General features: G+C 42.8%; 1 protein-coding gene across 5 annotated transcripts in view; it reads right to left on the minus strand.

The window, feature by feature from the left end:
- Nucleotides 1-3,992: 3,992 nt before the first annotated feature.
- The window catches only part of ATP6V1A (ATPase H+ transporting V1 subunit A), a 64,873-nt gene continuing 41,130 nt past the window's right edge, over nt 3,993-27,735 (minus strand). For all 5 annotated transcript variants that reach the window (XM_063128848.1, XM_063128850.1, XM_063128849.1 and 2 more), the window contains 9 exons: nt 23,047-23,209; nt 21,321-21,429; nt 18,850-18,972; nt 18,628-18,742; nt 17,961-18,024; nt 11,343-11,546; nt 10,483-10,577; nt 6,904-7,075; nt 3,993-6,066 (listed from right to left, as the gene is read on the minus strand). In XM_063128848.1, the coding sequence (XP_062984918.1) occupies nt 5,974-6,066; nt 6,904-7,075; nt 10,483-10,577; nt 11,343-11,546; nt 17,961-18,024; nt 18,628-18,742; nt 18,850-18,972; nt 21,321-21,429; nt 23,047-23,209 (1,138 nt within the window). In that variant the 3' untranslated portion in view covers nt 3,993-5,973. The remainder of the gene's footprint in view (nt 6,067-6,903; nt 7,076-10,482; nt 10,578-11,342; nt 11,547-17,960; nt 18,025-18,627; nt 18,743-18,849; nt 18,973-21,320; nt 21,430-23,046; nt 23,210-27,735) is intronic.

Here is a 27,735-nt window from a genome sequence, read left to right on the forward strand (position 1 = left end):
CGGCAAGGGAAAGACCTACTGCATCCACAAACTGCTGTGCCCACTTGTGAGGGACATGCAGGGCGAGCAGATGCCGAAAGGGACCGTGCTCAAGTAGCAGCCCGTCTCCCTCTAAGGTGCAACACTTGCTAAGCACCACAACCACTGAAGGTGCAGGGCTCCCATCGTCCTTTGCTGTTTGCCATCCTATTGCCAGGTCATATCTGCACTGCATGGATAAACAGCCACTACTGCCCAGTGTGTAGCTTCATTGTGCCTTTACGGGAACTCCTGGTATGCTGCTTCAACCATTGGTGTTGCTTACCCAACACTCGTGCACCCTGTTGTTTTGTGGGACCCACAATGCCAGGCTCTCAGACACTGGATCCATGAAACTCCTGGAACGGCACCAAAACCCCTGAAGAGGAGCGTGGGAGGGGAGTAAGCCAACAGGCCCTGCAGTCACCTGTGTGCCACAACATCCGAGGCGTGTCATCTCACGAAGGTAGCACCAAGTCCAAGAAGCCACAGGCATGGTTAACAAGCAGTGTCAAGGAAGCTATTATGTAAAAGAGAGCTTCCTTCAGAAAATGGAAGTCTTGTCCAAGCAAAGAAAACAAAAGGAAGCACAAGCTTATTTTCTGCTTTCTCTGCAATGCAAGCAGAGAAAGAAGCAAGAAACCAGCTAGGGAGGCAGTGGAACCACTGATGACAGTGGAGTTAAGGGAGCACTAAAGGAGGACAAGGAGATTGCAGAGAAGCTGAATAAACTCTTATCAGTCTACACTGCAAAAGATATAGGACAGATGTTTTCAGGACGGGGATCTGATGCAAATAGTGGTGATAAAAGATTAAATTCTCAACCTTATTGATGAATTGAAAGCTAATAAATCACCAGGCCCAGATGGTATCCATCCTAGAGTTCTTAAATAACTCCACTATGAGATCTTCTAACCAAAATATGCAACTTGATCAGCCTCTGAACCAGAGGACTGGAAGATGGCCAATGTAGCACCAAATTATTTTTTTAAAAAAAGGAATCCACAGGGGATCCGGGAAATCATAGGCTAGTTAGCTTAACATCTGTTCTGGGTAAATTGTTGAAAGCATTATTAAAGATAAAATTAAGCATATAGAAGGACAAGCCCTGCTAAAAAAGGAGTAACATGGCTTCCGCAAAGGTATGTCCTGTATCACTAACCATTTAGAGTTCTTTTCAGAGTGTCAATAAACATGTAGACAGGGGTGATCCAGCAGACACTGTTTGCTTGGACTTCCAAAAGGTTTTTGACAAAGACCCTGACCAAAGGGACTACTGGGCAAGATGGGTGGTCCTCTTATGGAACAGTAACTGGTTAAAGGACAGAAAGCAGAGTAGGAGTAAATAGTAAATTCTTCCGATGGAGAGAAGTAAATAGTGGGGTCCCAAAGGCATCAGCATTCAGACCAATTTTTTCAACTTGTTCATAAATGATCTGGAATGAGGAGTGAGCAGTGAAATGGCCAAGTTTGCTAATGACATAAAAGTATTTAGGGAGGTTAAAACAAAAAGGGATTGTAAGGATCTCTCCAAACTGGGACAGTAGGCATCCAAATGACAAATGTGGTTCAATGTAAGCAAGTGTAAAGTGATGCTTGTTGGGTCAAAAAATCTCAACTTCAAGTATAACTTGATAAGAGATGAGCTAGTGGTGACCAACCAAGAAAGAGATCTTGGGGTTGCGGTGGACAGACAATGAAAAGGTCAACCCTATACAAAGAAAAAAAAAGAAAAGAGGCAAACTCCTTGTTAGGCATAATTACAAAAGGAATTTTTTAATAAAACTGCCAATATCATACTGCCTTTATACAAGTCTATGGTTTGACCACGCTTAGAATACTGTGTACAGTTCTGGTCATCACACCTCAAAAAAGACACTGCAGAGTTGGAAAAAGTGCAGAAAAGGTCTACCAAACTGATTAAGGGGCTGGAGCATCTCCCCTATGAGTAAAGGTTACAACAGCTGGGATTCTTCAGCTTGGAAAAAATGAGGCTAAGGGAGACATGATACGAGATGTACAAAATTATGCATGGTATGGAGAATGCAGATAGTAAGATTTTTTCTCTCTCTCTCCAATACTACTAGAACTCAGGGTCATCCCACAAAGCTGATTGGTGAGAAATTTAGGACAGACAAATAGCATTCCTTTTTCACACAGAGCATAGTTAATCTATGGAATTCACTACCAGACGATGTAATGATGGCCACCAATTTGGCTGGCTTTAAAAGGGACAAATTTATGAAGAAAAAGCTATCCGTGGCTACTAGTCCTGATTGCTATTTACTACCTCCAGTATCAAGAGGCAGTAAATGCCTATGTATACCAGTTGCTGGAGAACATGACCAGAAGGGTGTTTTTGCACTCACGTCCTACTTCTGGGTTTCCCACAAGCAGTGTTTCTCTAACACTGAAAACAGACACAAAACAAGGAAACCTATATGTACATACTCTGTGAACAGAACACTGGAATAGATGGACCCTTGGTCAGATCTGGCATTACTCTTCTGTTCTTATCACTGATTGTGAATTCCTCTTCCCACCTAACCCTTAAGCAGAAGGCCTTCAGCCACAGGTTTCCCATTCCTGTTCTAAAATTTATCCCCTTAATGTTACATGTTTAAGTATGCTAAGAAGAGATGCAAAGTAGCCAACGGCCTTTAAAAAGAGCCCCCCACCCTAGTATATCTTCAGGAAACACATAATGAAATCAAGGATGAAAGGCTTAAGTACATTGTTCTGGTATGTTGAGCATTTTTTCTGCATTAAGCACTTCCAAATGTTGGTGAGTCATGATTTTAGAAATCTCCTTCTCCTTTTTTAATTTCCATGTCATCCAAGAGTTCAACCACCTCCTTTCCCGATTTCCTGCTTCTGATGAATTTAAAGAAATTAACAGTATGCTCTTCAAAATCCATTTTTGCACCCTTTATTATCTGCTTCGATTTCTTTCATGTAAGTTTGTGTTCCTTTTAATTGTTTGGGCAACGTTTTCCTTTTCTGGAAGAAGGAAAAAAGCCTTCCCCATTCCTCTAATATAATAATAATTTCTTACCCTCCTCTCCATTTTGATCAAGGCAGGGAACAACAGTAAGTATAAAATACATAAAATACTAATTGAAAACATAGTATACATTGTTAAAACTTCCTAAAAAAAATCCTTAAAGCCTACTAAAATTCCACTGGATAGGCCTGCTGGAAGAGATCAGTCTTTATAGCTTTCTTAAATGCTAAAAGACTGTTAAGTTGACAAATCTCCGGCAGGCCATTCCACAGCAGAAGAGAAGGTCCTCTAGTTTTGGCTGGCTGAAGGAAATTCTTCCCAGAGGACCTGAGTGTGTGGGGCAGATTGGATGGGAGAAGGTGATCTCGCAGGTAGCCTGGACCCAAACCATGTAGGGCTTTTAAAGGTGATGAGCAACACTTTATACTTTGCCCGGAAACGAATTGGCAGCCAGTGAAGAGACTTTAAAACTGGTGTAATGTCTCCATGTTGGTGACCTTTCTTGACCTACGGTATTCTGGCTGAGCTTCTATCATTGCATTCTGGAGATTTAATTCCTCTTTGACCAGATCCTGGACACCACTTAGGATTAAGTCCGAGGTTCCCCCGTGGTCAGTTCCAGAATCAGCAGTTGTTTACAGCAGCCCCTCCAGATATTTTGGACTACAGCTCCCATCATCCCTATTAGGCTTGATGCCTGTGGGTGATGAGAGTTGTAGTGAAACTAAAGAAGACAGCAAGATGAAGTAGGCTGGTTTAGCATATCTAGAAATTTTACCTTGTGTTGTGACAGAACACACATTTATCCAGGCTGTGTGAGGATAAGAGAGATCACCCATCACTACCAGGTTTTTCCCTTTGGATCCCTCACTAATTTCAATTTCCATCTCAAGATCACCCTGCTAATTTTGGTCAGAGGGATGATAGCAGGGCCCCAGTAGTAAGTCAGTCAATTACGAAAGGACAGAAATGTCATATTCGAAATACACTTTTTATTCTCAGTGACATGAACAAGTGTAGACAACTTCTAGCCACAGATTGTATAATGCATTATACAGGATTAACCCACCTCCCTGACGTCTCATTCCTTACACTTTTTGGTTAACCAAATGAAGAGTTTGCAGCAACACAAAATACATCAGTTTTTCTAACACTCAAAATAGACACAAAACAAGGAAACCATATGAAACTGAACTGGCTGGTTTTGGTTAGGAGTAGCACAATAAATAGCTGTTATTAGATATCTTTTGAAAATTTTACAGCTTTCTCCTAAAAGTAGTTAGATACGTTTTCTAGGCAAGAAATGCTATTACATATACAGTTGATATGAATTCAGCACATTAGGGGTTTGCACTAATCATTCATACACTGCCCTTTGTGAGCACAGCACAATGCAAATTAACACTCTATGCAAAATTGATAAGAATTTAAGATGCAGTTTTAATTTTTAACTGGCATTTATTTGAAGACAGCTGAAGGTGAGGGAAAAACCAGAATGTTTCTGCTGGGCTCCAGATCTACACTGATCTGGTATCACACTGGGAACAGCAGTGTTGTTAATCCCACAGCTAAATAAGCCCCATTCCAAATACATTAAATTGGGAGAGATTTGGAACATTGTCGCTTGGTTATGGTCCACTCTATAGAGTACAAGTAGCAACTGCGAGTGCCTTTGTCCTGCAGTAGCCTCGTTGCCAGGCTTTTCTGCTGTGCACAACGGTGAGATTTAGAACTCTGCAACAACACTGCTCTAGAGGGGTTTTAGTTGCTCTCTGCTTGGACCTTCTGTTTTGCAGTAGAGATGCAACGGAGTTTGGATGTTTAGTCAGCGAGAACCAAGTTTCTCTTCCTCATTATTGAAACCGTGATTGGAAATGAACATCAAAAATAGCAACTAACCTGAGAGAAGAAACTATCCCCACAAAGGTCAGAAGTTGATTGAGCAAGATCCACTTACATCTCCTGCGAGTCAGAAGCAGGGATAGGAGGGCAGCCCTTGCAGGGTCCATCTGCTCTGCAAATTAGAAAACTTTGGGTAACAAGGACCCCCTTCCCTATGAAGATAGAACTGCAGTCCAGCTGTTCCTTAGGATTTTTGTTTTTATTGTGACCTAGTAGTCAAAGGAAAAGGTCTGCAGGAAGTAGAAGAGGGGACCGGCTACCTGGCCCACAGTCCGTCCTGCACTGCAGGTACACAGAATAATCAAGCAGCACCCACAGCTGTGCCCTGCGTTTCTATATTGGGGAAGAGGAGGTAGGAGGGTAGTTGCGAGAGAGAGTAGAGTTATTCCTATAGCTAGGTGTAAGCAACCACGGCTTTGAGTGATATTGAAATAAAAGTCGTCAATCCTACGGTGGGACTACATGGCCACGTAGGAGCGCCCAGTAGCAACCTCTGTTCAATAATTCCAACCCTACAGATTTTCAACACATCTAATGAAATAAGTAAGTGCTGAAGGAGCATTGTAGCAAAGTAATTTTTATAGTCTTTATTTTTTATGGTGGCAACAGCAGCATTCAAGTACAATAAATAAATCCCTGAAGGATCAGAAATACTTCAAATACATAGCACTAAACCAGGAAAACTGGTTCAACTGCCCTTAGGCCATTAGTATATAACAGCATGTGTTTTTCCTTCCAGAAATCCATACTCTCACTTGCTTAGATTTCTTCCAGAGAGAAAAGGTCAAATCTGGTGGAGGAGCCTTACAGGAGCCTTTACAAACCTTGCCTTACACACATAAGCTCAGATTTACACACACACACACACACACACACACACAGAGAGCGAGAGAGAGAGAGAGAGAGAGAGAGCGCTAATGAACTAAATAGGAATGTTTTTAAAGATACAAATAATCTTTAGCAAAGTGTACATCTTTATCTTCTATCATTGGAAAAGCAGAAAAAGAGAGATGAGTAACACACTCAAGTGGGGCTCCAGGAATCGCCCTCTAGTCTTCCAAACTGCGGAATGCATTCTGCATGTCTTCAAAAAGCTGGGCATAGTCTGCTTTGATCTTGGCTTCTCCATCTTTAACTGGGTCCTGAAATTTAATGAAAGGATGATATAGACTAAAACCAAAAACCAAAAACTAATTCACTCCCTCCCTGGAAGTGTGCTCTGCCCACCTGAGTGGAGAACGAAAAGGTATTCCCTGTGATTTAGCACTTCCCCCGTGTTTCTAGTGAAGAAAACACACTGGGCAAAAAACAGTTGTGATCATCTGCACAGAATGGATAAAGTTGGTGCAACAGATTTCCCACAACCCTCCTGAAAACTGCTCTGGAGGGTTGGCAACTACTCTCCGGAGCAGATTTAAAGGAGCACAAGTGGCTGCAGGGGGTGGGATGGAGAGGAAGGCAAAGTCCCAATATGCAAGTGGAAATCTGATCACATGACACTGGATGCCTCCTACAGCTATATTGATGTGGAGCGCAGCAGTAAATATTGTAAATGCAGTCTATATTGCCACAATACTGCAGATGCAGACTGCTGGTAGTTGCAACACACTGATAGTTAAATTCCATTGGTTCTATCATAAGACAAGAGTTTGAATCACTGCGTGGCCACTCCTGTGACCATCAGAGTGAGGGTGATCACTGTGACTACCCCCTGTGACAGTCAAAAGTTCCTTGCTCTGCAGTATCCTTAAGTGTTATTATCAAAGTGGGAGAAGAGTTACCTGAGATATTTTGCCTCAGTTTATGGATCATGTCAAATGACCACCTAAAATACTTAAATTGTGAATGAATTCTTACAATCAAATTAAGAGAAAGTGAGCCAAAATGTTGACAATTTTTCCTCCCATGGAGGACCACCTAGCACAAGAGAGAAAGAATTTAGGTGTTGATTTGCTTTAACCTTAATGCGAAGGACATACCTTGAATTTCATAGAGGTGAGTCGATAGAGGATCTCACTCATGTTTTCTCTGATAATGGACCAAGTAATTTTGTTGTCACTCTGGGCAGTGGTCTCCACTGCTCGACGTGCCATATCATAGAATGCAATCATGTTGGACAGTATCCCCACTGTCTTATAAAATGGGCAAAATCTGATGGAAACAGCACAGAAGCAAACATCAACTCAACAGGTTCCTAAGGATTAAGGAGTGTTACAACAGCTAAGTGAATCTGAGAGCTGTTCTGGCCTTCACTTTTTGGATACATTTTATTCCTAAAATGTCAGCCTTCGAACATAATGTTATTGACCTATGGAAACTCCTATGGTAAACATGTTTGGCCACGTGTTCAAGAACAGCCCACACCCCCTGCCACACACACACACAATGTCCAATGTGTCATGGAGTAGCAACATCTTTTGCTAGGTATAAACTTTAAAAATGATTGCAAAAAGCAAGTCTTCCATGACACCTTCACTACAGTCATGCAAACATGCTAATACTGTACTACACCTGTCACACTTCTGTGGCAAAAACAAAGAGTATGGATGAAGAATTCAGTTTCCCTAGAATGTGACGTCCCTGGAGGGCTTTCATTCAAATATCAAAAACAAGTTTCTACTCTTTATGATTGCTAAGATGAATAATGCTTACTGAAAACTTAGAAGCCAGGGGGCAGGAGAATAAAACTTCTGGTTGAGGGACAAAATCTAGTGCCTCACACTGTGCTTGCTACAGTTAGCAAAATTAGAAAGTCTGCATAGTGTACAGAGGTAATAGAACATAATTTGCTTACCTCTGAATTCTCCTTCTACTTGTTCACCAGGCAGTGGTCCAAACACTCCCAAGATTTAATAAAAGAATTTTGAGGGGCTGGAATAGGAAGCACCGCCCACTTCCTTTGCAGTATGAGAAACTGCTCTCATACCAATGAAACTAACCCAAGGCTTAGCACAAATCCCAAAGGACAAGTCAAGAAAAGTATCCTTAATAGGTGCCAGCCAGTCCACCATTTGGCAAACAAGTAGAAGGAGAATTTGCAGATTATCCATTCTCCCTACTTGGTACCAGGCAATGGTTCAAACCCTACTATCTGAAAGAGCAGTGCCCCACAAATCAGGGAGATGGAACCACACAATAATTTGGACTCTGAGCTGTAATACATGCTGAAGGATTCAAGATCAAGTAAGGAAATGCAAAAAGATTAGCTCTGTAATGCTTGAAGATGTGGAGAGCAGACAAAACTGTTTCACTGTACACCTCCTCATGAGATGTCCTAGATCTAATGGCTCATGAAGGAACAGCTCCTCTGAGATAGCATGCCAAGAGTCCCGTAGGCCATTTGGGCCTCAAGAATGTACATTTGCAACCACGTGAAGAGGGGGGCTTCAAGGCAGTTCTACCATTATCTTGAACCCCATAAGTGATGAAGGAGGAGGATGGTCTGAAGCGCTAGTTAAGACAGAGGTAGATCTTCAGTGACCACTCTTGAATGCTGAGGAGGAAAGAATCAGCTCCTCCCAATGTGAGTTACCTATCTTGGAGCAATAGGATAAAAGAGGAAAGTGAAGCACTATCCTATCCCTGTGAAAGAGAAAGAATGTAGGGTTGGACACAAAGGAGGCCAGCTGAGACATGGCTGAGGGAATGGTTACCAATGAAAAGAAAATAGAAGGTCACCACTGAGTGGCTCAAAAGGGGGGCTTGTTAGAGCTTTTAGGAGCCCAGTTGAGTTTTGAAAATGATGCATCTTATATGGGGTGGAGCCCCAAGGAATATCATTATCAAGGGCCAACACAAACCCTAATGTTGCTACCTGCCCATAGAGGGCATAAGGTTTCAGGGGAAGATCCAGACCACTCTGGAAGAATTTTAGGATAGTAGGCACAGACTGATACTGTCAATGAAAACATACTAGCTGGTCAGGTATACCATTAATAGACTTTCCCCACACTGTCAGGAATGTATCATGCTTCCTAGCTGAATACACCAATCTTTCTAAGTCCTGTCTTCTCCCTCCAAGTAGCAGGAGTATATCTGCTCTTGGTGAGCAGAAAAGCTGAGAATTTCAGTGGTCTTCTATTTGAAAATGTTAGCAAACCAGAGGTGTCTCAGCCAATCTATGAGCCACTAGGATGGCCACCTATTTTATCAAGATCTTGACCAGGAAAAAGGGCATGAAGAAATTCATTTGGTCAAGGTTTGGTGAGAACGTCAATGCCCTGTGCTTCAAGATACCTGAAAATAACTTAGTGGAATTCCAAAAAGATCCCAGGAGGGGTTTCCTAAATCTGTGAAAAACTGATAATGGAGAGTCCACAACACTGGAATTGAAGCCCTGTCTAAACATTGCCTACTCCTTTGATGTGGGAACATCTTCCAAGAGCTGGTGTTTTATTCCCTGGACTCCCCCAACTTGTTGAGGGTAGACGTCTGTATGCATAATGAAATGAACTCCTCCTAGCTTCCTCCAAAATGCATACACACCAATCAAGCGACACTCAGTTCGAAGACACTGATGGCAAGATAGGTCTTGTGAGGAGACCAGGTCCCCTCTATTCTCATAACAAGCTCCCCACCCTGAAAGGCTGGTATCAGTAGTGACAACCACTCTAGGTAGTTCTGACAGAGAACCCCCATGCTGGAAATAAATACTTGTAAATAAAATTAAAAATGGCACAATAATCTAGATTCAGAATAAACTAGATATATGTTTAAAGGCAGAACAGGGAAAATGTACACGTTATAGGAAAGTTTGAGCAGAGCACTGAGCCAAGAAGTGACTCCGAACAAATTATGAACAAGATTAGCAGTGTGAAACAGACATGTACAATGTCATGGAGCAGCCTTCCTCAACCTGGTGCTCTCCAGATGTTTAGGAATACAGCTGCGTCCAGTTGTACTTGAGTACTGCGTCCAGACAAGCTGGAGGTGGTTCAGAGGAGGGCAACTGGGATGATCAGTGGTCTGGAAACAAAGCCAAGAGAGACTGAAAGAACTGGACATGTTTAGGCTGGAGAAGATTGAGGGGAGACATGATAGCACTCTTCAAATACTTGAAAGGCTGTCACACAGAGGAGGGCCAGGATCGAACCTCCCAGCGTACAGGACACGGAATAATGGGCTCAAGTTGCAGGAAGCCAGATTCTGGCTGGACATCAGGAAAAACTTCCTAACTGTTAGAGGTGGATTCCTGCATTGAGCAGGGGGCTGTACTGGAAGGCCTTATAGATCCCTTCCAGCTCAACAATTCTGATTCTAGCTGCCAGCAGTCCTGATCATTGGCCATGCTGGCTGGGGCTAATGGGAGTCAGAATCCACCTGGAGGGAACCATCTTGGGGAAGCCTGCATGGAGAATATGTCAGTACTTGCTTAAATAAAATTAGATGCATTACCAGAAGACATCAACATTCTAAACCCCCTTCTCCCAGTGTAGCTGTTCAGGCAAAGGTCTGACATAGCACTGTCTACGTTATTCGTGTCCAGTTCAGGGTCGGTAGCTCCTGGGAGATCAATCCAAGCAGTTAATGCAAACACAATTCTCCCACTCACTGCATACCTGTCATATGGGGTATAGCCATTCTGTTGCAGGAAATCATCTTTAATGAGTTTGGCAACTTCCAAAGTGATTTTGTCTGTTTCTGCCAAGGAAGCCTAAATTGAAAGAGACCTGTTAGCATGCTGGCTCTCCCTATTAAACATTATAGCAGGCAGGAGTGAGCAACCTGCAGCCCTAAGCCTAGTTCCATGCTACCCTCAGCCTGATTTCAAAAGCCCACTGCAAGTTCAGACTTCTGCCAAGAGCAATTTGTCCCTCCCTGAGCAACGCATTGGGTGGAGGGGGCGTCAGAGTAATGGGGTCACTGCACCACCACCAGGGACAAGACAAACGGGAAGGAGTCCCCATCACCAGCAAGGGGAGAAGAGAGAAACGGGAGCACTGCCCCCAACACCAATTTTCCATTTATGCATTGGTTTACTTCCATTTTCTCTCTCCGATTGACAGATAAATTTCTAGAACTTCTACAGAAGAATCATTTGTCTGCCACTTTCCCCAACTGTTCTAGCTTCTTTCTGAGAAGCTTCAAAACTCCAATCACCAATCCCTTATTTACTGCTAATCTCTAACTGTTCACTCCATGTCCCCTTTTGCCAGTCAAAGGGAGATAAATCCCTTTTGACAAGGATCATATCACTTTTATGTTCACACCTACCATCGCTATAGATACTAAGTAAATGTATCAGCAGCACTAATATTCTCTCCCCTCACCAACCCCACAATCCCAAATAGACAGGCACCATTTCAGCTCCGTATGCTCTCTTCCAGAGACTCCTCTACACTCTATAGCCTATACCAAGCAGTGGCGATGCAAAGGAGAAACGACTCCACGGAGCACCTCTGGCTTCTCCTTCACTCACCTTCCCCACCAGCTGTACGATCTCTGCAAGATCCTCCTCTTCCTGCAGGATTTCCTTTGCTTTAGTCCTCAAGGGAACAAACTCTGGGAACTGCTTGTCGTAGTACTCATCCAGAGCACGTGTGTACTTGCTGTAGCTGATCAGCCAATTCACAGATGGGAAATGCTTGCGTTGAGCAAGCTTCTTATCCAAGCCCCAGAATACCTGGTAGAAAAATAAAAATAAATCACCAATTTTACACAGAACCAGCTTGGCCATGAGTAATATTAGCTTCTTCTGCAGAATTAGCTAATGTAACAGCAGCAAAGGCCCCCAGAAGAGGAGCAGTGGAAACCTATGCCAGAGACCCATCACATTTGCATCCCAGCCATCGTCCAAGTAGCACATGGCAGCATTGATAGGGCCGTCCCGTTTGAGCCTCATAACCATCCTGTAGGGTAATCTGACCGCTATAGTCCACGCATCAGTAGCCTCATGTTTAGATTACTGCAATGTGATTTATATGGGGCTGCCCTTTTGCCTGCTCCCAAAGCTGCAGCTGGCGAAGAATGTGACAGTTAGGATAGTGAGTGGAGCACCTGACACTGCACAGATCACACCAGTGTTGAAGCAACAGCACTGGTTACTGGTTACTATCAAACTAAGTTCAACATCTTGTTGTTGGCATATAAAGCCCTGAACGGCTGGATATCAGTTTACCTGGTGGATCCCTTTCCACAGTATAGTCCTATGTGATCATTAATATCACTGGAGGAGACCTTGCTGGTTGTACTGCAACCTGCAGATTAACATCTTGCAGCAACCCAAAGTGAGGCCTTTTCTGGGGTGACATCCACGTTGTTGTTGTTGTTGTTATTGTTATTATTTATTACATTTCTATACTGCCCCATAGCCAAAGCTCCCTGGACTTTACAAAGATTAAAACACTGAACATTAAAACCAATATACAAAATTTAAAACCATAAAACGCATAACAACAGATTAGATAATATCCATTTAAAACAACTATTTTTGGTCAGTTAAAACTCAACATATGCTATTAAATGCCTGGGAGAAAAGTCTTGACCTGGCACCAAAAAGTTAACAATGTTGGCGCCAGGCGAGCCTCATTGGGGAGATTGTTCCATAATTTTTGTGAATTATGGAACAATTCAATTATGGGGAGGTATAGAAATGCAATAAATCAATAAATAATAATTGGGGGGGGGGCACCACTGAAAAGGCCCTCTCCTTTGTTGCCATCCTCTGGGCTTCCCTCAGAGTAGGCACCCGGAGGAGGACCTTAGATGGTGAGCGTAGCATACGGGTAGGTTCATGTCAGGAGAGGCATTCTGACAGGTACTGTGGTCCCAAGCTGTGTAAGGCTTAATAGGTTAAAACCAGCACCTTGAATTGGGCTAGGAAACATACAGGCAGCAATGTAAGCGGGCCAGAGTAGGCCTTATATGTTTGAACCTCTGGTTCCGGTTATCAAACTGGCTGCTGCATTCTGCATAAGCTGCAACTTCCAAACCATCTACAAAGGCAGCCCTACATAGAACAGATTGCAGTAATCTAACTTAGAGGTTACCAGAGCATAGACAACTGAACCCAGGTTATCTCTCTCCAGATAGGGGCATAGCTGGGCCACCAACCGAAGCTGGTAAAAGGCACTCTGTGCCACCAAGTACACCTGGGCCTCAAGTGACAGAGATGGTTCTAGGAGAACCCCCAAGCTATGAACCTGCTCCTTCAGGGGGAGTGCAACCCCATCCAGAACAGGTTGAACACCCACCATCTGGTCAGCAGAACCACCCACTAATAGCATCTCAGTCTTCTCTGGATTGAATTTGTTTATTAGCCCTCATCCAGTCCATTATCATGGCCAGACACCAGTTCAGCACAACCACCGCCTCACCTGATAAAGATGAAAAGGAGAAGTAGAGCTGCGTGTCATCAGCGTATTGATGACAATGCACTCCAAAACTCTGGATGACCACACCCAATGGTTTCATGTAAATGTTAAACAGCATGGGGGACAAGATGCTGCGGAACCCCATACTGGAGAACCCAAAGGGCCAAGCAATGTTCCCCAAGCACCACCTTCTGGAGCCGACCCACCAAGTAGGAGCGGAACCACTGCAATGCAGTACACCTCCCACTCCTAACTCAGCCAGTCATCCCAGAAGGATACCATGGTCGATGGTATCGAAGCCGCTGAGAGATCAAGGAGAATCAACAGAGTCGCACTCCCACTTTCTCCCAACTGAGGTCATCATACAGGGTGACCAAGGCTGTTTCCGTGCCAAGACCAGGCCTGAAACCTGACTGAAATGGATCCAGATAATCAGTCTCATTCAAGAGTGTCTGTAGCTGGCCCGCAACCATGCGCTCAAGGACCTTGCCCAGGAATGGACATTCGTCACTGGCCTATGGTTAAGATTTTCCGGGTCTAGGGAAGTTTTCTTCAGGAGTGGTCTCACTGCCGCCTCTTTCAGACAGGCCTGGGACTACTCCCTCTTACAGGGGGGCATTAATCACCTCCTTGGCCCAGCCGGCTGTTCCATCCCTGCTGGCTTTTATTAGCCAAGAGGGGCAAAGATCCAATACGGAGGTGGTTGCACGAACCTGTCCAAGCGCCTTGTCAACATCCTCAAGCTGTACCAACTGAAACTCATCCAAGAAAACAGGGCAAGACTGTGCTCTGGATACCTCACTAGATTCACCTGCTATAACACTGGAGTCTAAGTCCTGGTGGATGCAAAAGATTTTATTCTGGAAGTGCTTAGCAAATTCATTACCTCAAATGGTTCTACCATGTCCTTGAGGCTGGTGTGTAATAGCCCCCAGACAACTCTGGAAAGCTCCACTGGGCGGCAGATTGAGGATTTGATAGTGGCAGCAAGATATAGAATGCCCTCCCCAGTGGTATTCGGGAGATTTATTTATTTATTTATTACATTTTTATACTTCCCAATAGCCGAAGCTCTCTGGGCGGTTCACAAAAATTAAAACCATAATAAAACAACCAACAGGTTAAAAGCACAAATACAAAATACAGTATAAAAAGCACAACCAGGATAAAACCACGCAGCAAAATTGATACAAGATTAAAATACAGAGTTAAAACAATAAAATTTGTTTTATCTTGGCCCTGTGGGGAAAAAGAAGGACCGAGGGGACAGGAGCAGGCAGAAGTAACATCGGGGCCTGCTCCTGCTGGACTCTTCCCCCCCCCCACAGGGCAAACTGCCATCTTGGCCCTGTGGGGAAGAAGAAGGACCGAGGGGACAGGAGCAGGCAGAAATAACATCGGGGCCTGCTCCTGCTGGACTCTCTCTCTCTCTCCTCCCTCCCTCCTTGACTCCTTTTCCTTGTGTGTCATGTCTTTATTAGATTGTAAGCCTGAGGGCAGGGACTGTCTTTTTTGCTAAGTGTAAGCCGCTCCGAGAGCCTTTTTTGGCTGAGGAGCGGGGTATAAGTATGATAAATAAATAAATAAATAAAATTTAAATTTAAGTTAAAATTAAGTCTTAAAATACTGAGAGAATAAAAAGGTCTTCAGCTGGCGATGAAAGGAGTACAGTGTAGGCGCCAGGCGGACCTCTCTGCGGAGCTCATTCCACAGCCGGGGTGCCACTGCGGAGAAGGCCCTCCTCCTAGTAGCCACCTGCCTCACTTCCTTTGGCAGGGGCTCACGGAGAAGGGTCCCTGTAGATGATCTTAATGCAGGTCAATACCAGCACTTTGAATTGGGCCCGGCCCTGGACTGACAGCCAATGAAGTTGTAAAAGGACTGGCATAATGTGATCTCGCCGGCCAGTCCCTGTTAGTAAACGGGCTGCTCTGTTTTGTACCAGCTGAAGCTTCCGGACCGTTTTCAAAGGCAGCCCCACGTATAACGCATTGCAGTAATCCAAACGAGAGGTTATCAGAGCATGGATAACTGTAGCTAGGCTATCTCTGTCCAGATAAGGACATAGTTGGTATACCAACCTAAGAGTTGTGGACATGCAGGCAACAGCTGCCATTCAAAGAGTGGGGCGACTGCCTATGGCAGAATACTGGACTAGATGGATTTTTGGCCGGATTCAATATGGGTTTTAGATTAACTAGAGGAGTTACATAAATAGACACTAAAGTATTTGAAGAATTAAAAACAAAAAAGAGTATTAAGTTTAAGAATGATTTATGAAGCAGAAAAATTTATTTTTCAAATAAATCTGAGAAAGGGAATAAAGATAAACTTCTTGCTCAGTAAAAACCCATAATATTTCAGCTATTTATAGGGAACACCATATAATATCTGTTCAAAAGATGGTAATTGAAAAATTTATATAGTCGGGAATTGAATATGTAAAATGCTGGCCAGCAGGCACCACCATTGCTTAAGTAACCCATGGCGGGTTGTTTGATTGTGTGAACCTGGCCAATGTACACAGGGCCAAAAGATTGGTTAACTAACACTTGATTGAATGTTGCATTTTATATTGACTGCATTGGCTCCCTCTCCCCACGGCCCCTCCCATTGCTCGGCTCGCCTCCCCCACTGAACAGACACAGTAGTGCTTGTAGCAGCTCGCCTCTCACATGCCTCTGCCCGCAGCCCTCACGGCTCACATGGCCACCTCCTGTTCTTGCCCTCTCATCTGCTGTCTCCACAACAGCTGTCGCCCCCCTCCCCCTGCCCTGCCCAGTATTTCGAGGAAGAAATGGCTGCAGAACCACTTCTTCAGATGCGCTGGAAGTTGCATAGAAAGCCCTTACAAACCGACACCCAGAGCAGGAGGAGCTGCTTGTGCAATGCCACCTCACAGCTGGAGCAGATTTACGACATGCTTTGAAGCACCTGCATGCTACAGGCGCAAAGGGGAAGATGCAGTGCAGGGCTACCTAAGACTACTGAGGGGAAGGTCCTGCGAGATGCGACGGATGCTGAAGTGGATCACAGTGCCATGATGGCAGCAGCCGTTGCGGAAGACCTGTGCCAAGAGAGATGTCCCGTGCACCACTGGGCCCTTCCGTGAACAGAAGCAGTCTGGACGTGGGTGCTAGCTACGGATGCTTGGGGTTACTTTCAACATGTCCCGGGGAACTTTTGAACATGCAGCCTCGGAAGAAGACCCAACAATCCAATGCAGTGGCACCATAACGGGGTAAAAACACCACCTGGGTTTCACGTTGCACAGACCGGCTTTCCACTTGGGCCACCAGCTGTTCAGTACCACCTTCAGCGTTGGCATGCCTGCAAGACCTTCAGCGAGGCAGCGTGCATGCTGGATGAGCTGCACCCCTCTGACATCATCAAGGTTGGTGGCAAGACCAGGAACATGAGGGGCTTCCGTGATCTGGCATCCCCTCAGGCTCTGGGGGTCCTGGACTCTCCCCACGGGCACCTTCAAATCTTCCCTGCCGGAAGGGGAAACGTGCTCTACAACCGAAAATGCTTTTACAGCATGATCTCGTAGACGCTTGTAGGCACCAAAGGGAGATTTATAGACATTCCCGCATCCCCATGTTGGGGGCATGTTTGGAGACCCACAAGATCTAAATCCAGTCCCAATCCACCACATTTTTACCTCTTCTCACATTGGAGACCTGACACGAAGGAGGTAATGGCTACGTAAGTTTCCATGTGGGCTGGGGAGGGGGACCCCAAAGTCAAATCTCCCCCTCTAAGAGTGACAGCCAAACAACTGAAACCTAAAAGAGTCCATATGAACAGAGCATTGTGAATTAGCTTGGAATTTCTTAACAGTGGCCAAAATTCTCATAGCTGCTAAATGGCATGATAGTGCATGAACTTGAGAGCTGGGAAAAAGAGACTTATAAAAACTTTTAAGCGCTAGTTACCACTTGTATTTTTCACACATGAAAGAGTCAAATGAGAGCAATGAAGCATAGCCTTGGAGGTGCAAACACAATGGAGAAAGATGGCAACCCCCCCTCCCCCCAGTATCTCCCTCTTCTAGTCAAACAGCTCCCCTTTCCTAGTCAGGCATTGGAATTTCTATCCTGCTCTTCAAATAATTTCCTAAAGAGGCTTACAATAAAATAAGAAAATACAATTAAAAACAAATACACACATGCAGTGCCGTGCCAAGTTTTTAAGGCACCCGTCCGCTCAGTGAACCTACCTTTTTTAATAATTAAAATTCATTTCAACAATGGTTAATTATGTAAGATAATGACACTTTAAAATTGAATTAACATAGTTGTTCTGTATTGTGTTCATTTAAAAATGGTACAGATATTTCTTAAATATTTTGTATTTATAGATGTAAATAATACTTAAATTTGTACTATCTTATAATAAAAATATTTTCAAGAAATCTTATTTTTTATTTTTCCAGGCTTTTTAATGTAACATAAAACCTGTTTTCATTTTTGCTCCTCCTCTTCACCATCGTGACCTGCCTGTTCACCTGCTTCTTATTCTGGCCCAGACAACAGCGGCCTGAACAATTCTGAAAAAAGCAGGAGCTTGACTGTGGCGAGCATCTGTTGGGGATGCTTTAGGGTGGATTCCTGCATTGAGCAGGGGGTTGGACTCGATGGCCTTGTAGGCCCCTTCCAACTCTGCTATTCTATTATTCTTTCTGCATTTAATATTCACTAGAAAACAGGACCTTAAGTTACCTGAACAATGCCCAGAGTAGCAGATGTAACTGGGTCAGAGAAGTCACCGCCAGGAGGAGAAACACTGGATAGGGATGGAAGAGAGAGAGAGAGGGGGGGGAAGACATGAACAGCAGCAACACCTATATCAAAATAAGGAGGAGCAGCAATTGCATGACTTGGAAACTAAGCCCTTAGATTTGCATAGCCTTCCGAATCACAAAACTGAGACAACAGGAAGCAAGTCTTTTCATTCAAGTCAAGATGCTTTTACTAGGGCTGCTTCACATGTAGACAAATCACAAGTCGGGTGTGAATCAGCTATACGTTCCAATTATCCTTTTCAGCAGAGACAGTAGACATTTCTGTTTGACAGTATTCAAGTATGAGTCTGCCCTCGATTTTCTCTGGCAATTTCTCCAAGATGCAGGTGACTCAATAACAGCAGCTCCTCAGAGAAAATACCAGCATCTCCCTCTGTTCTAGTCATCTTACAACGCCTAGTTCCAGGCTGCGGTTTTACCAACGAGTTTATCAGTACTGCCCATAAAACTGGTATAAGTGCTTTGTTTCCCTTATGTAGGGAGCTCCTTAGAACATGCAATTTTAATATGTATTTTTGCTTTGTACAAATGTCACCTGAAGTAGGAAACACTGAAAGAGAAAGGATTTGGCTCTAAATACTCACGCTCCAACAATGCTGACACTCCCTTCCCTCTCTGGGTTTCCCAGGCACTTCACTCGACCAGCCCGTTCATAGAAAGAGGCCAGGCGAGCTCCAAGGTAGGCTGGGTAACCGCTATCTGCAGACATGAATGCACACATTGAGTCAAGCCTCACCAGCTACAAGGCAGCCCAGAGCTCTTGGACAAATCTTCCAAGACAAGCACAAAGAGGGAGACACACTTACCAGCAGGCATTTCAGCAAGGCGCCCTGAAATTTCTCGAAGGGCTTCTGCCCATCGGGATGTGGAATCAGCCATCATACTGACATGATAGCCCATGTCACGGAAATACTCAGACAAGGTGATCCCTACAAGAAACAGCCATTGCAGATCAGAGAACCCAGACAGCAGAGATTCTGGACTATTACAGCTTGCCGAGAAACTTTCTCGAAACAGTTCTAGATGCTTAGATTTGTAAAATAGTAACAGTGTTAGGAGGAAAGTTAACATCACTCCTCTGGATTCATTCTTCACTCTCACTTTCCTATACTACTTTAAAACCATTGTGGCTTGTGCTTGAAGCATTGCTGGTATTTGATAGCAGCATTTATAGTTTCATAGACTAGCAGGATTTTTACAAGATCTAAAATAGAGAAAAGTATCATATTCTAGGATGGAAGGGCTAGAAAGGGGAAAGTAGTATGCTAGAATGACAAGACTGCTTCCTTTCAGCACATGTAGCAGCAGTAACAATAGACCTTTGCCCAAGTGTTCAAAGCACTTTGCATACATTCATGATTTTATATTGATTTTCTTATTAAAGGTTTTTGCTTATTGTTCAATTTAACATAGGTTTATTAAAAATAGACCTGCAGGGTATTACTGTTACTAAGGTTAAGCCAGTAGGGGCTTACCTGAGTGGCAAAGCTGCCTTTCAAACCAGGGCCTGCCCAGTTCTTAAATCATTGCCTGTTTGCAAGTTTGAACAACTCTCCCCAAAAGGCAGAAAGAAAATTAAGAGAAAATATTGCAGCATACTAAGGCTGAGAACACTGTAGATAAAAGCTAAAATAGTAGTAGTCCACTTTTATTGTATATAACCATAGGTTTTTACAATTTTGGTGCAAGAGCAACAAAAGAAAGCCAATAGCAGAGAGAGAGAGAGAGAGAGAGAGAGACAGAGAGAGAGAGAAAGAAAAGTTCAACAAGCCACTCAAATCAGTTCATCATGTGTACAATCTACAGCGACAGTTTTCACTTTTCTAATCTTTTTAGCAACCACGGCAAATAAGGCTACTTGATTAGTTACATAAGGATCCGTATCTTCAAGTAGTTTACACATCTGCCCAGCCAAAGCTCTGTCAGACATTCGTCGAAGCAAGGGTACAAGAAATCTTTTCCTAAGCGTGCCATACAGTTCTCAGAAAAAGATATAATGAATGATACCCTCTATTTGTGGGGCCCCACATAAACAAAGGCATTGGAATAGAGGAAGATTCCTGATGGCATAGTCTGGAAGTGTAATTCAGTGAAAGCCTTCCTTAGTTCTGAATGAGTCAAGGAATTAAGATAGTTAGAGAGAGAGACTGCTCACTCTTGTACAGATTGTACCACCTGCTAAATCCTGTATGCTGGATGATTCCAGCATCATTGTTAGCATCCTGTGTGCATAGCTCATCTCTAATTTTAATCTTTGACTCACTTGGCTGGAAGGAAGCCAATGAAAGCAAAAGGTGTGACAGTTTTTCAAAACAAGAAGAGATCCAACCACCCCTGTTCTTCTGTTCTAGATAGCATAGTTTAGCCAATTGGCGTTCAGGCATGCTAATCATCCTTTTCAGGTAAAAGAAGGAAGCCTTGTTTACTCTAGCAAAGACTGATGGTAACCCCACCTCAGCACAAAGAAGAGCAGCTGGGTTCTAGGAGGGAGAGCTAGGATGCTTCTAGAAATTTGTTCTGAATAACTTCCAGGTGATCTATTTGAACCACCCACCCCAAATATCTGTACCATTCAGAACTTGTGCTAGAATCTTCTAGCTGAAATATAATGAAGGCACTACTGCAACCAGTTCTGGGTACCACACTTCAAGAAGGATGCAAACAAGCTGGAGCGTGTTCAGAGGAGGGCAACCAGGATGATCAGGGGTCTGGAAACAAAGCCCTACGAGGAGAGACTGAAAGAACTGGGTATGTTTAGCCTGGAGAAGAGAAGATTGAGGGGAAACATGATAGCACTCTTCAAATACCTGAAAGGTTGCCACACAGAGGAGGGCCAGGAACTCTTCTCCATCATCCCAGAGTGCAGGACATGGAATCATGGGCTCAAGTTACAGGAAGCCAGATTCCGGCTGGACATCAGGAAAAGCTTCCTGACTGTTAGAGCAATACGACAATGGAACCAGTTACCTAGGGAGGTCGTGGTCTCTCCCACACTAGAGGCCTTCAAGAGGCAACTGGACAACCATCTATCAGGGATGCTTTAAGGTGGATTCCTGCATTGAGCAGGGGGTTGGACTCAATGGCCTTAGAGGCCTCTTCCAACTCTACTATTCTATAATTAATAGCAAGTCTTAAGAACTGAGTGAGGTAAGTTCACAGACTGATTGTTATGAGATCTCTTTTTGAACCAAGGAGGGTAGGTAACAGCAGCACCTCTAGCTGGAAGACCAACAGACATGCACTAGCGCTATAGACTTGTTGCTTCTTCATCTCTTACCAGTGTAGATAGAAGCTTCCCTGGCAGCGACAGGCATGTTGGAAGTGTTTGCTACGAGAGCAGTTCTTTTCATAATGCTTTCGACCTTGCCATCAACTTCCATTGTGAGCTATAAAGACAAAACAGAACTGCTCAAAGGAAACAAGACTGAAGCTGCTTAATACAAAGTATATTTCTAAACATAGGTAAAAGCTCCTCAGTGACACAGTAACATTCCTGAATGGACTGCTTCAAAAATGTTATCCCGAAATCATGTTTGCTCCATTTTCCTATTCTCTTATGCTCAAAAATACATCATGCTTGTTCCAATGTTTTATGCTCAAGAGAAGCCAATCCAGTAACCCATTTTGATAGAGATCCTTGAAATGTTGCTACCCCAAACTTAAGGAATTAAACAGCAGCAATGGATTACCCTCACTATCAATGAATTGATGCACAAGGGTTGATAGCAGCCATCTCAACACAGTATGATCCTTATTTGGACAAACACCCCTAAAAATCACTCTGCTCAACATCAGAGCATGATATACAGAGATTGAGAGAGAATGCAAGAGGATAATCCTGGGACAAGAGTTTATCTTTACACACACAAGTATTCTTGCAAGATCAAAGTAAATTTATACTGTCACCTCTGAAGTCCTATGAAGTATTTATATGTAATGACCTCCCCGATATGGCCGTAGCCACATTTTAAATTGATGCACCAAAGTGGATTTTTGTTTGCAAAACATCCAAAAAGTCATTTCTATAGTGTTTAACAACTCTGTTCACTTTGAAAGGAGTGTACTGGCTTTACAGAAATGCAGAGGATCAAGGAACAGAAAAAAAGTTAGCTTGTCTAAGGCCCATATGAATTTATCCCTCAGATCAAAGGAGAATCATTCCTGAACTTAGACCATCCTACAGAATAGGCCAAGTGAGCAGTGATGAGAAGGACATCAAACAAAGTTATTTAGTGACACTTTTACCTCTTTGATCTGCTCTGCAGCACTGTGGCTTTTCAATCCTAATGCTGCTGCTACCATTACACCAAACACAGCTCTATCTCTTTCTTTAAACATTATAAGCCCCTCATGCAATTGGGCTCTGCACAGCCTTATGCAGCGTCCATGCTGCCCTATTTCTCCATCTTCTAGCCTCTGAGTGCTGCTAACAATTTATATCTAATAGAGGGAGGGGGAGCAAATGTACCTCAAGGTAGGGCTGGTGCAGTTCGCCACTCAGTAGTTTACCAGAGAAAATAGCTTCTCATTTTAGGCAAGAGACAAACACTGATCTAGATTTTGTTTTACCATCTTAAATTATCACCTTTAAAAATGTAATGAAAGTCTATGATATTAAGTTAAAATCTTAAAACATTTACAAGTATTCCAATAAAAATATTTTCCAAATAAAGCTTTGAATTTATTTGAATTTAACTTGTAAATGAGATTAAGATTATTATTGAAATTTCCCCCTGATCAATTATTTTAGTTCTGCTACTTTTATACAGCATAAACAGTTCATATGGCTTATTAAATTAACTTTATGTTTAATTTAATTTAAGGCAAACAAATACATTAGATCGGGTCCCAATCTATCCTGGGTACCAGAAAAGTTTTCTAAAAATGTTTCCAATTAAACTTTTTCTGGGAAATTCACATAATCCCTTAGATCAAACTGCATCATGGCACCAAGAGCTTCTTCCAAATTTCCTTCAAACAGGACTCCCATACTCGATACAGACCTCTGGGAAATCTCTGAGCACTTCAGACATTTCATTTCCTCGTTCCCCACAGCCTACATAGATGATAACATCACTGTTGGAATATTTCGACAGAGACTGAGAAATCACAGTCTTTCCACAGCCAAAAGCCCCAGGGATAGCTGTTGTACCTCCTTGAACACACCTAGATGAAGAAGAAAGTCAAACACAACAGACAATTGGTAGAAAGGATGCACTTCGTTATGCTAATCAATCTCTGTGGGAAAAGCTTCCACCCAGCTTCATTAAAAGTGTGTGTCCACTTTGAGAAAGACTGCTACTGAAAAATCTTGGAACCATAAACAAAACATTATCTTGCCCTAACATTGAACTAAAACAGAGAGGGGCTCTCTGGGAGGCCTTGGCAGTGACTAGAAGCCTAGTTCATCCCTTCTGTGATTCCTGCTGCAACAAGCCAAAGGAATAAGAATTCCCCCATTCCACTGAGTGAAATATTCACTGTCAGTCCAACATCTCACTCAGAATTTCATTTTACAACTCAGGTAGTGGAAGGCTTCTAGGAACAGGATGTCTAACAGCAGAATGCTTTTCGTCTTGTTGGGACCACAAGGCAATTCTATTCAAATAAGGCCTCTGCATAAGCAAAAGTATCAATTCTGCAAGGATACATATAGGAATGCAGGAATTACTGTGAAAGTTGTTTCTCATGAGTAGATGGGTTCCTGATCCTTTTATAGGGTGAGGGCTCCCAAACTCACCCCTTGTGAGCTTGGTTTTCACTGTTCAGTTGTGTGGAAACACATCATGCCATGATTAAAAGACATCTCTAAGGACCTCAGAAAAGCAGCTATTGCTGCTCATCAGTCCAGAAAGGCTTACAAAACCTTCAAAGCCCTAAACTTTGGGGCCAGGTTATTTGAAGGAACGCCTCCTCCCATTTGTACCTGCCCAGACCTTAAGATCATCCACAGGGGTCCTTCTCCGTGAGCCGCTGCCAAAGGAAGTGAGGCAGGTGGCTACTAGGAGGAGGGCTTTCTCCGCTGTGGCACCCCAGCTGTGGAATGAGCTCCCCAGAGAGGTTCGCCTGGCACCTACACTGTATTCCTTCCATCGCCAGCTGAAGACCTTTTTATTTTCTCAGTATTTTAACACCTAATTTAACTTATATTTAAACTTGCTGTTTTAATTCCGTATTTTAATCTATATCAATTTCTGCTGTGTGGTATTATTATTATTATTATTATTATTATTATTATTATTATTATTATTATTTATTTATTTATATAGCACCATCAATGTACATGGTGCTGTACAGAGTGGTTGTGCTTTTTATATTGTATTTTGTATTTGTGTTTTTAGACTGTTGGTTGTTTATTAAGCTTTTCATGGTTTTAATTTTTGTGAACCACCCAGAGAGCTTTGGCTTTTGGATGGTATAAAAATGTAATAAATACATAAATAAAACCATTTCTAAGGAGTTGGGGCTCCACCAATCCACTATCAGACAGATAGTCTACAAATGGAGAAGGTTCAAGACCACAGTCACTCTACCCAGGAGCTGTCATCCTATTAAAATATCTCTGAAATAAACACGTGCATCATCCACGAAGTCAAAAAGTACCCCAGAGTAACATCCGAGGATCTGCAGGCCACCCTTGCTTTGACTAATATGAGTGTCAATGATCAGAAAAAGACTGAACATGAATGGTGTTCATGGGAGGATAGCCAGAAGGAAACCACTGCTCTCTAAAAAGAACATTGCTGCCCATCTGGAGTTCACTAAAGATCACATAAGTGATCCCCAAGACTTCTGGAACAATGTTCTCTGGGCGGATGAGTCAAAGGTAGAACTTTTTGGCCTCAATGAGAAACATTATGTTTGAACAGAAGAACCTCATCTGAACTGTCAAGCCTGGGGCTGAGAATATGATAGTTCAGGCCTGCTTTGCTGCATCAGGACCCAGGCAGCTTGCCATCAGTGACACAACCATGAATTCTGCAGTGTATCAGAAGATTCTAGAGGAGAATTTGAGGCCCTCTATCCATGTGCTAAAGCTGAACTGAAAGTGGGTCATACAACAAGACAATGATCCTAACTAAACATACAAGCAGATATACAAGATAATGGTTGTGGAAGAAGAATGGCCTACTCAAGTCTGAATCTAAACCCCATCAAAATGTTGTGGAAGGACCTGAAGTGAGCTGTTTATGCAAGTCATGGAGTTGAAGCAGTTCTGTAAGGAGGAATGGGCCAAAATTCCTCAAAACCAATGTGAAAGACTAACCAACAATTAGAGGAAAACCTTACTTAGTCCTTGGTGCTCAAGGGGGTGCCTGCAGGTACTGAATCTAAAGTTTCACATACTTTTTCACACATGGATATTGAATGCTGAATCAATTGTGCATAAGTAAATATTGAAAAAGCATCATGTTTATGTGATTTGTTTAATCAGGTTATCTAGTATTCTTTATCTAGGGTTATGAGGTTAGATTACAATCTAATAACATTTTAGGTTGGAAATATGTGACAATCCAAAGGGGCTCATAAACTTCTTCTCACCACTGTAAATGAAAAGCTTCTAACCAAACTAAAAGGAACAATCTAATTCCAGGAGCAGCCACAAAAATGTTTTAACAGAAAGGAGAGGACAGGAAAGTTTCATGAACTTTTACTGAAGTACTGGAAGTCAGGCCAACCTCAGGGGCAGTGAGACTACTATTGGGTGAGTTCAATGAACACTACAATCACAGATGAGGAGAAACCATCGTAGTATTCCTTTCTCCATCTCTAAAGGAAGTTTTCTTAAGTAGGATATCCACTATCTGTATCAGTGTTCTTCCTCAATTCTACACAGAACTGAGGAAGAACACTGTGGAACATCCTCCTACCAAAAGCAGCACTGGAGGAAGTAATGGAAGAAGCAGTGGTCCAGGTGGCTATCTGCACACTTCTTCTAGTGGAGAATGCTGCAGAGGCAGCTGCTCTGGGCTAGAATCCCTGAGGGCATGAGTAGGCACTGACCATCATCATATGCTAATGAGATGTAGGCTTCAATCTACTTAACTACAATACCCTTTTGCTGATAAAGCTAGGGTGGAAGGACACAAGTTGTCAGCACTACAGAATTTAACTGTATGTCAAAGATAAATTTTCAATACCCTACCCAGATCTACTTTATGCCATTCTATATCTTTGTAATGTTTAGGCTTGGGGGAGGGGAAATGATGGTAAAACTATTACTGCACCCTGTGAAAAACAAAAAGCAAGGTCATAAAAAACGTGCACGCTTCTGAGATATATTCATCAGGCAAGAAGTTACAAAAACCAGAAGGTTGGTAGAGAAAAAAACACGGTGACTCCCACATCAAATCAATCTTTTCTTCTCCACCACCACCACCCCGGAAAAAAAATCTGTTTGTTTTAACATCTTGCCTGATGGAGAGATCTGGAGATCTCAAAAGCTTGCACATTTTTGGTGACCTCTTGGTTGTGAAAAATAAGATTCACTTTTAGAATAAAGGAAGGATCTGGCTGAAGGACTACCCTATTCTTCTAAAGTGTACGGAGTTCCTTTTTTACTGAGAGGGGAATCAGTTCAGAGATTCTTCTTGCAGAAGTGATAGCAACCAGGAAAGTAATTTTGAAGACTAGAATCCTGAGTTGCACTAATTAAAGGGAATCAAGGTTCTTTGGATAAGCCCCTAGGGACCTTGTATAGGTCCCAGAAAGGGAACCTATGAATGGTTGCTTCTCTGAGTGAAGATGGGCATGCAAATATGTGCTGATATTCCTGAAGGGCTTACTCACTGAACACAGAAAATAGGTTTCAGACATGTATAGAAACACAAGTTCCAAGTAAGTGTGGTAACATGTTGTTTGGACCACGTGGACTTTTATCACATATTAACTAGATTAAATCCCAAGAGTACTACAGTGCATATCTGGATTATATCCCAAGAGTACTAGAAAACAGTAATAAAGATCATGGGTCCACTTTTCATTCTATTATTTGTCAAATTATTTATCACCTTCTAAACTGAGAAGTCAGACTAAATTCTCATTGGTTACTAACATATTGGTTAAAGATTACTGCTTCACATGCATATCACCCACACTCATTGCCAATGAGAGAAACTTTTATCCAATGTCATACCATTTTAGAAATCTGTGCCTTTTACAGATGGGTGGAATAAATGTATGGATTCACACACTGTTAGATCCAACAATTTAATCCCAATTACTGATGCATCCAATTACATTAAAATGGCACACAATGTCTTTTTTCCTAAGTGTAAGCCGCTCCGAGAGCCTTTTTTGGCTGAGGAGCGGGGTATAAGTATGGTAAATAAATAAATAAATAATAAGATTTTAATTACATTAAAATGGCACACATCCAATTACATTAAAATGGCACACATTAAACTGGCACACCAGGACTTTAAAACGGACCTCTCTCTTCTTAAAATAAGTTCCTCCCACCCACGTTATTCCTCATACAACTAGTGGTGGAACTGGGAGCAAAAGATATGTTGCATCTAGCAGTTTTACACAGTGCACCCCTCCCATGCACTGTGTAAAATTCCTGTTATTAGTCTGTTATAGCAAAAAATGCAGGTTGCTTACCTGTAACTGTAGTTCTTCGTGTGGTCATCTATGCATTCACACATATGGGCTCTGCGCCTGCGCGGAGACCTGAACCGGAACCTACT

The sequence above is a fragment of the Elgaria multicarinata genome, chromosome 6, assembly GCF_023053635.1.
Source record: "Elgaria multicarinata webbii isolate HBS135686 ecotype San Diego chromosome 6, rElgMul1.1.pri, whole genome shotgun sequence".
In the NCBI taxonomy this organism is placed as follows: domain Eukaryota; kingdom Metazoa; phylum Chordata; class Lepidosauria; order Squamata; family Anguidae; genus Elgaria; species Elgaria multicarinata.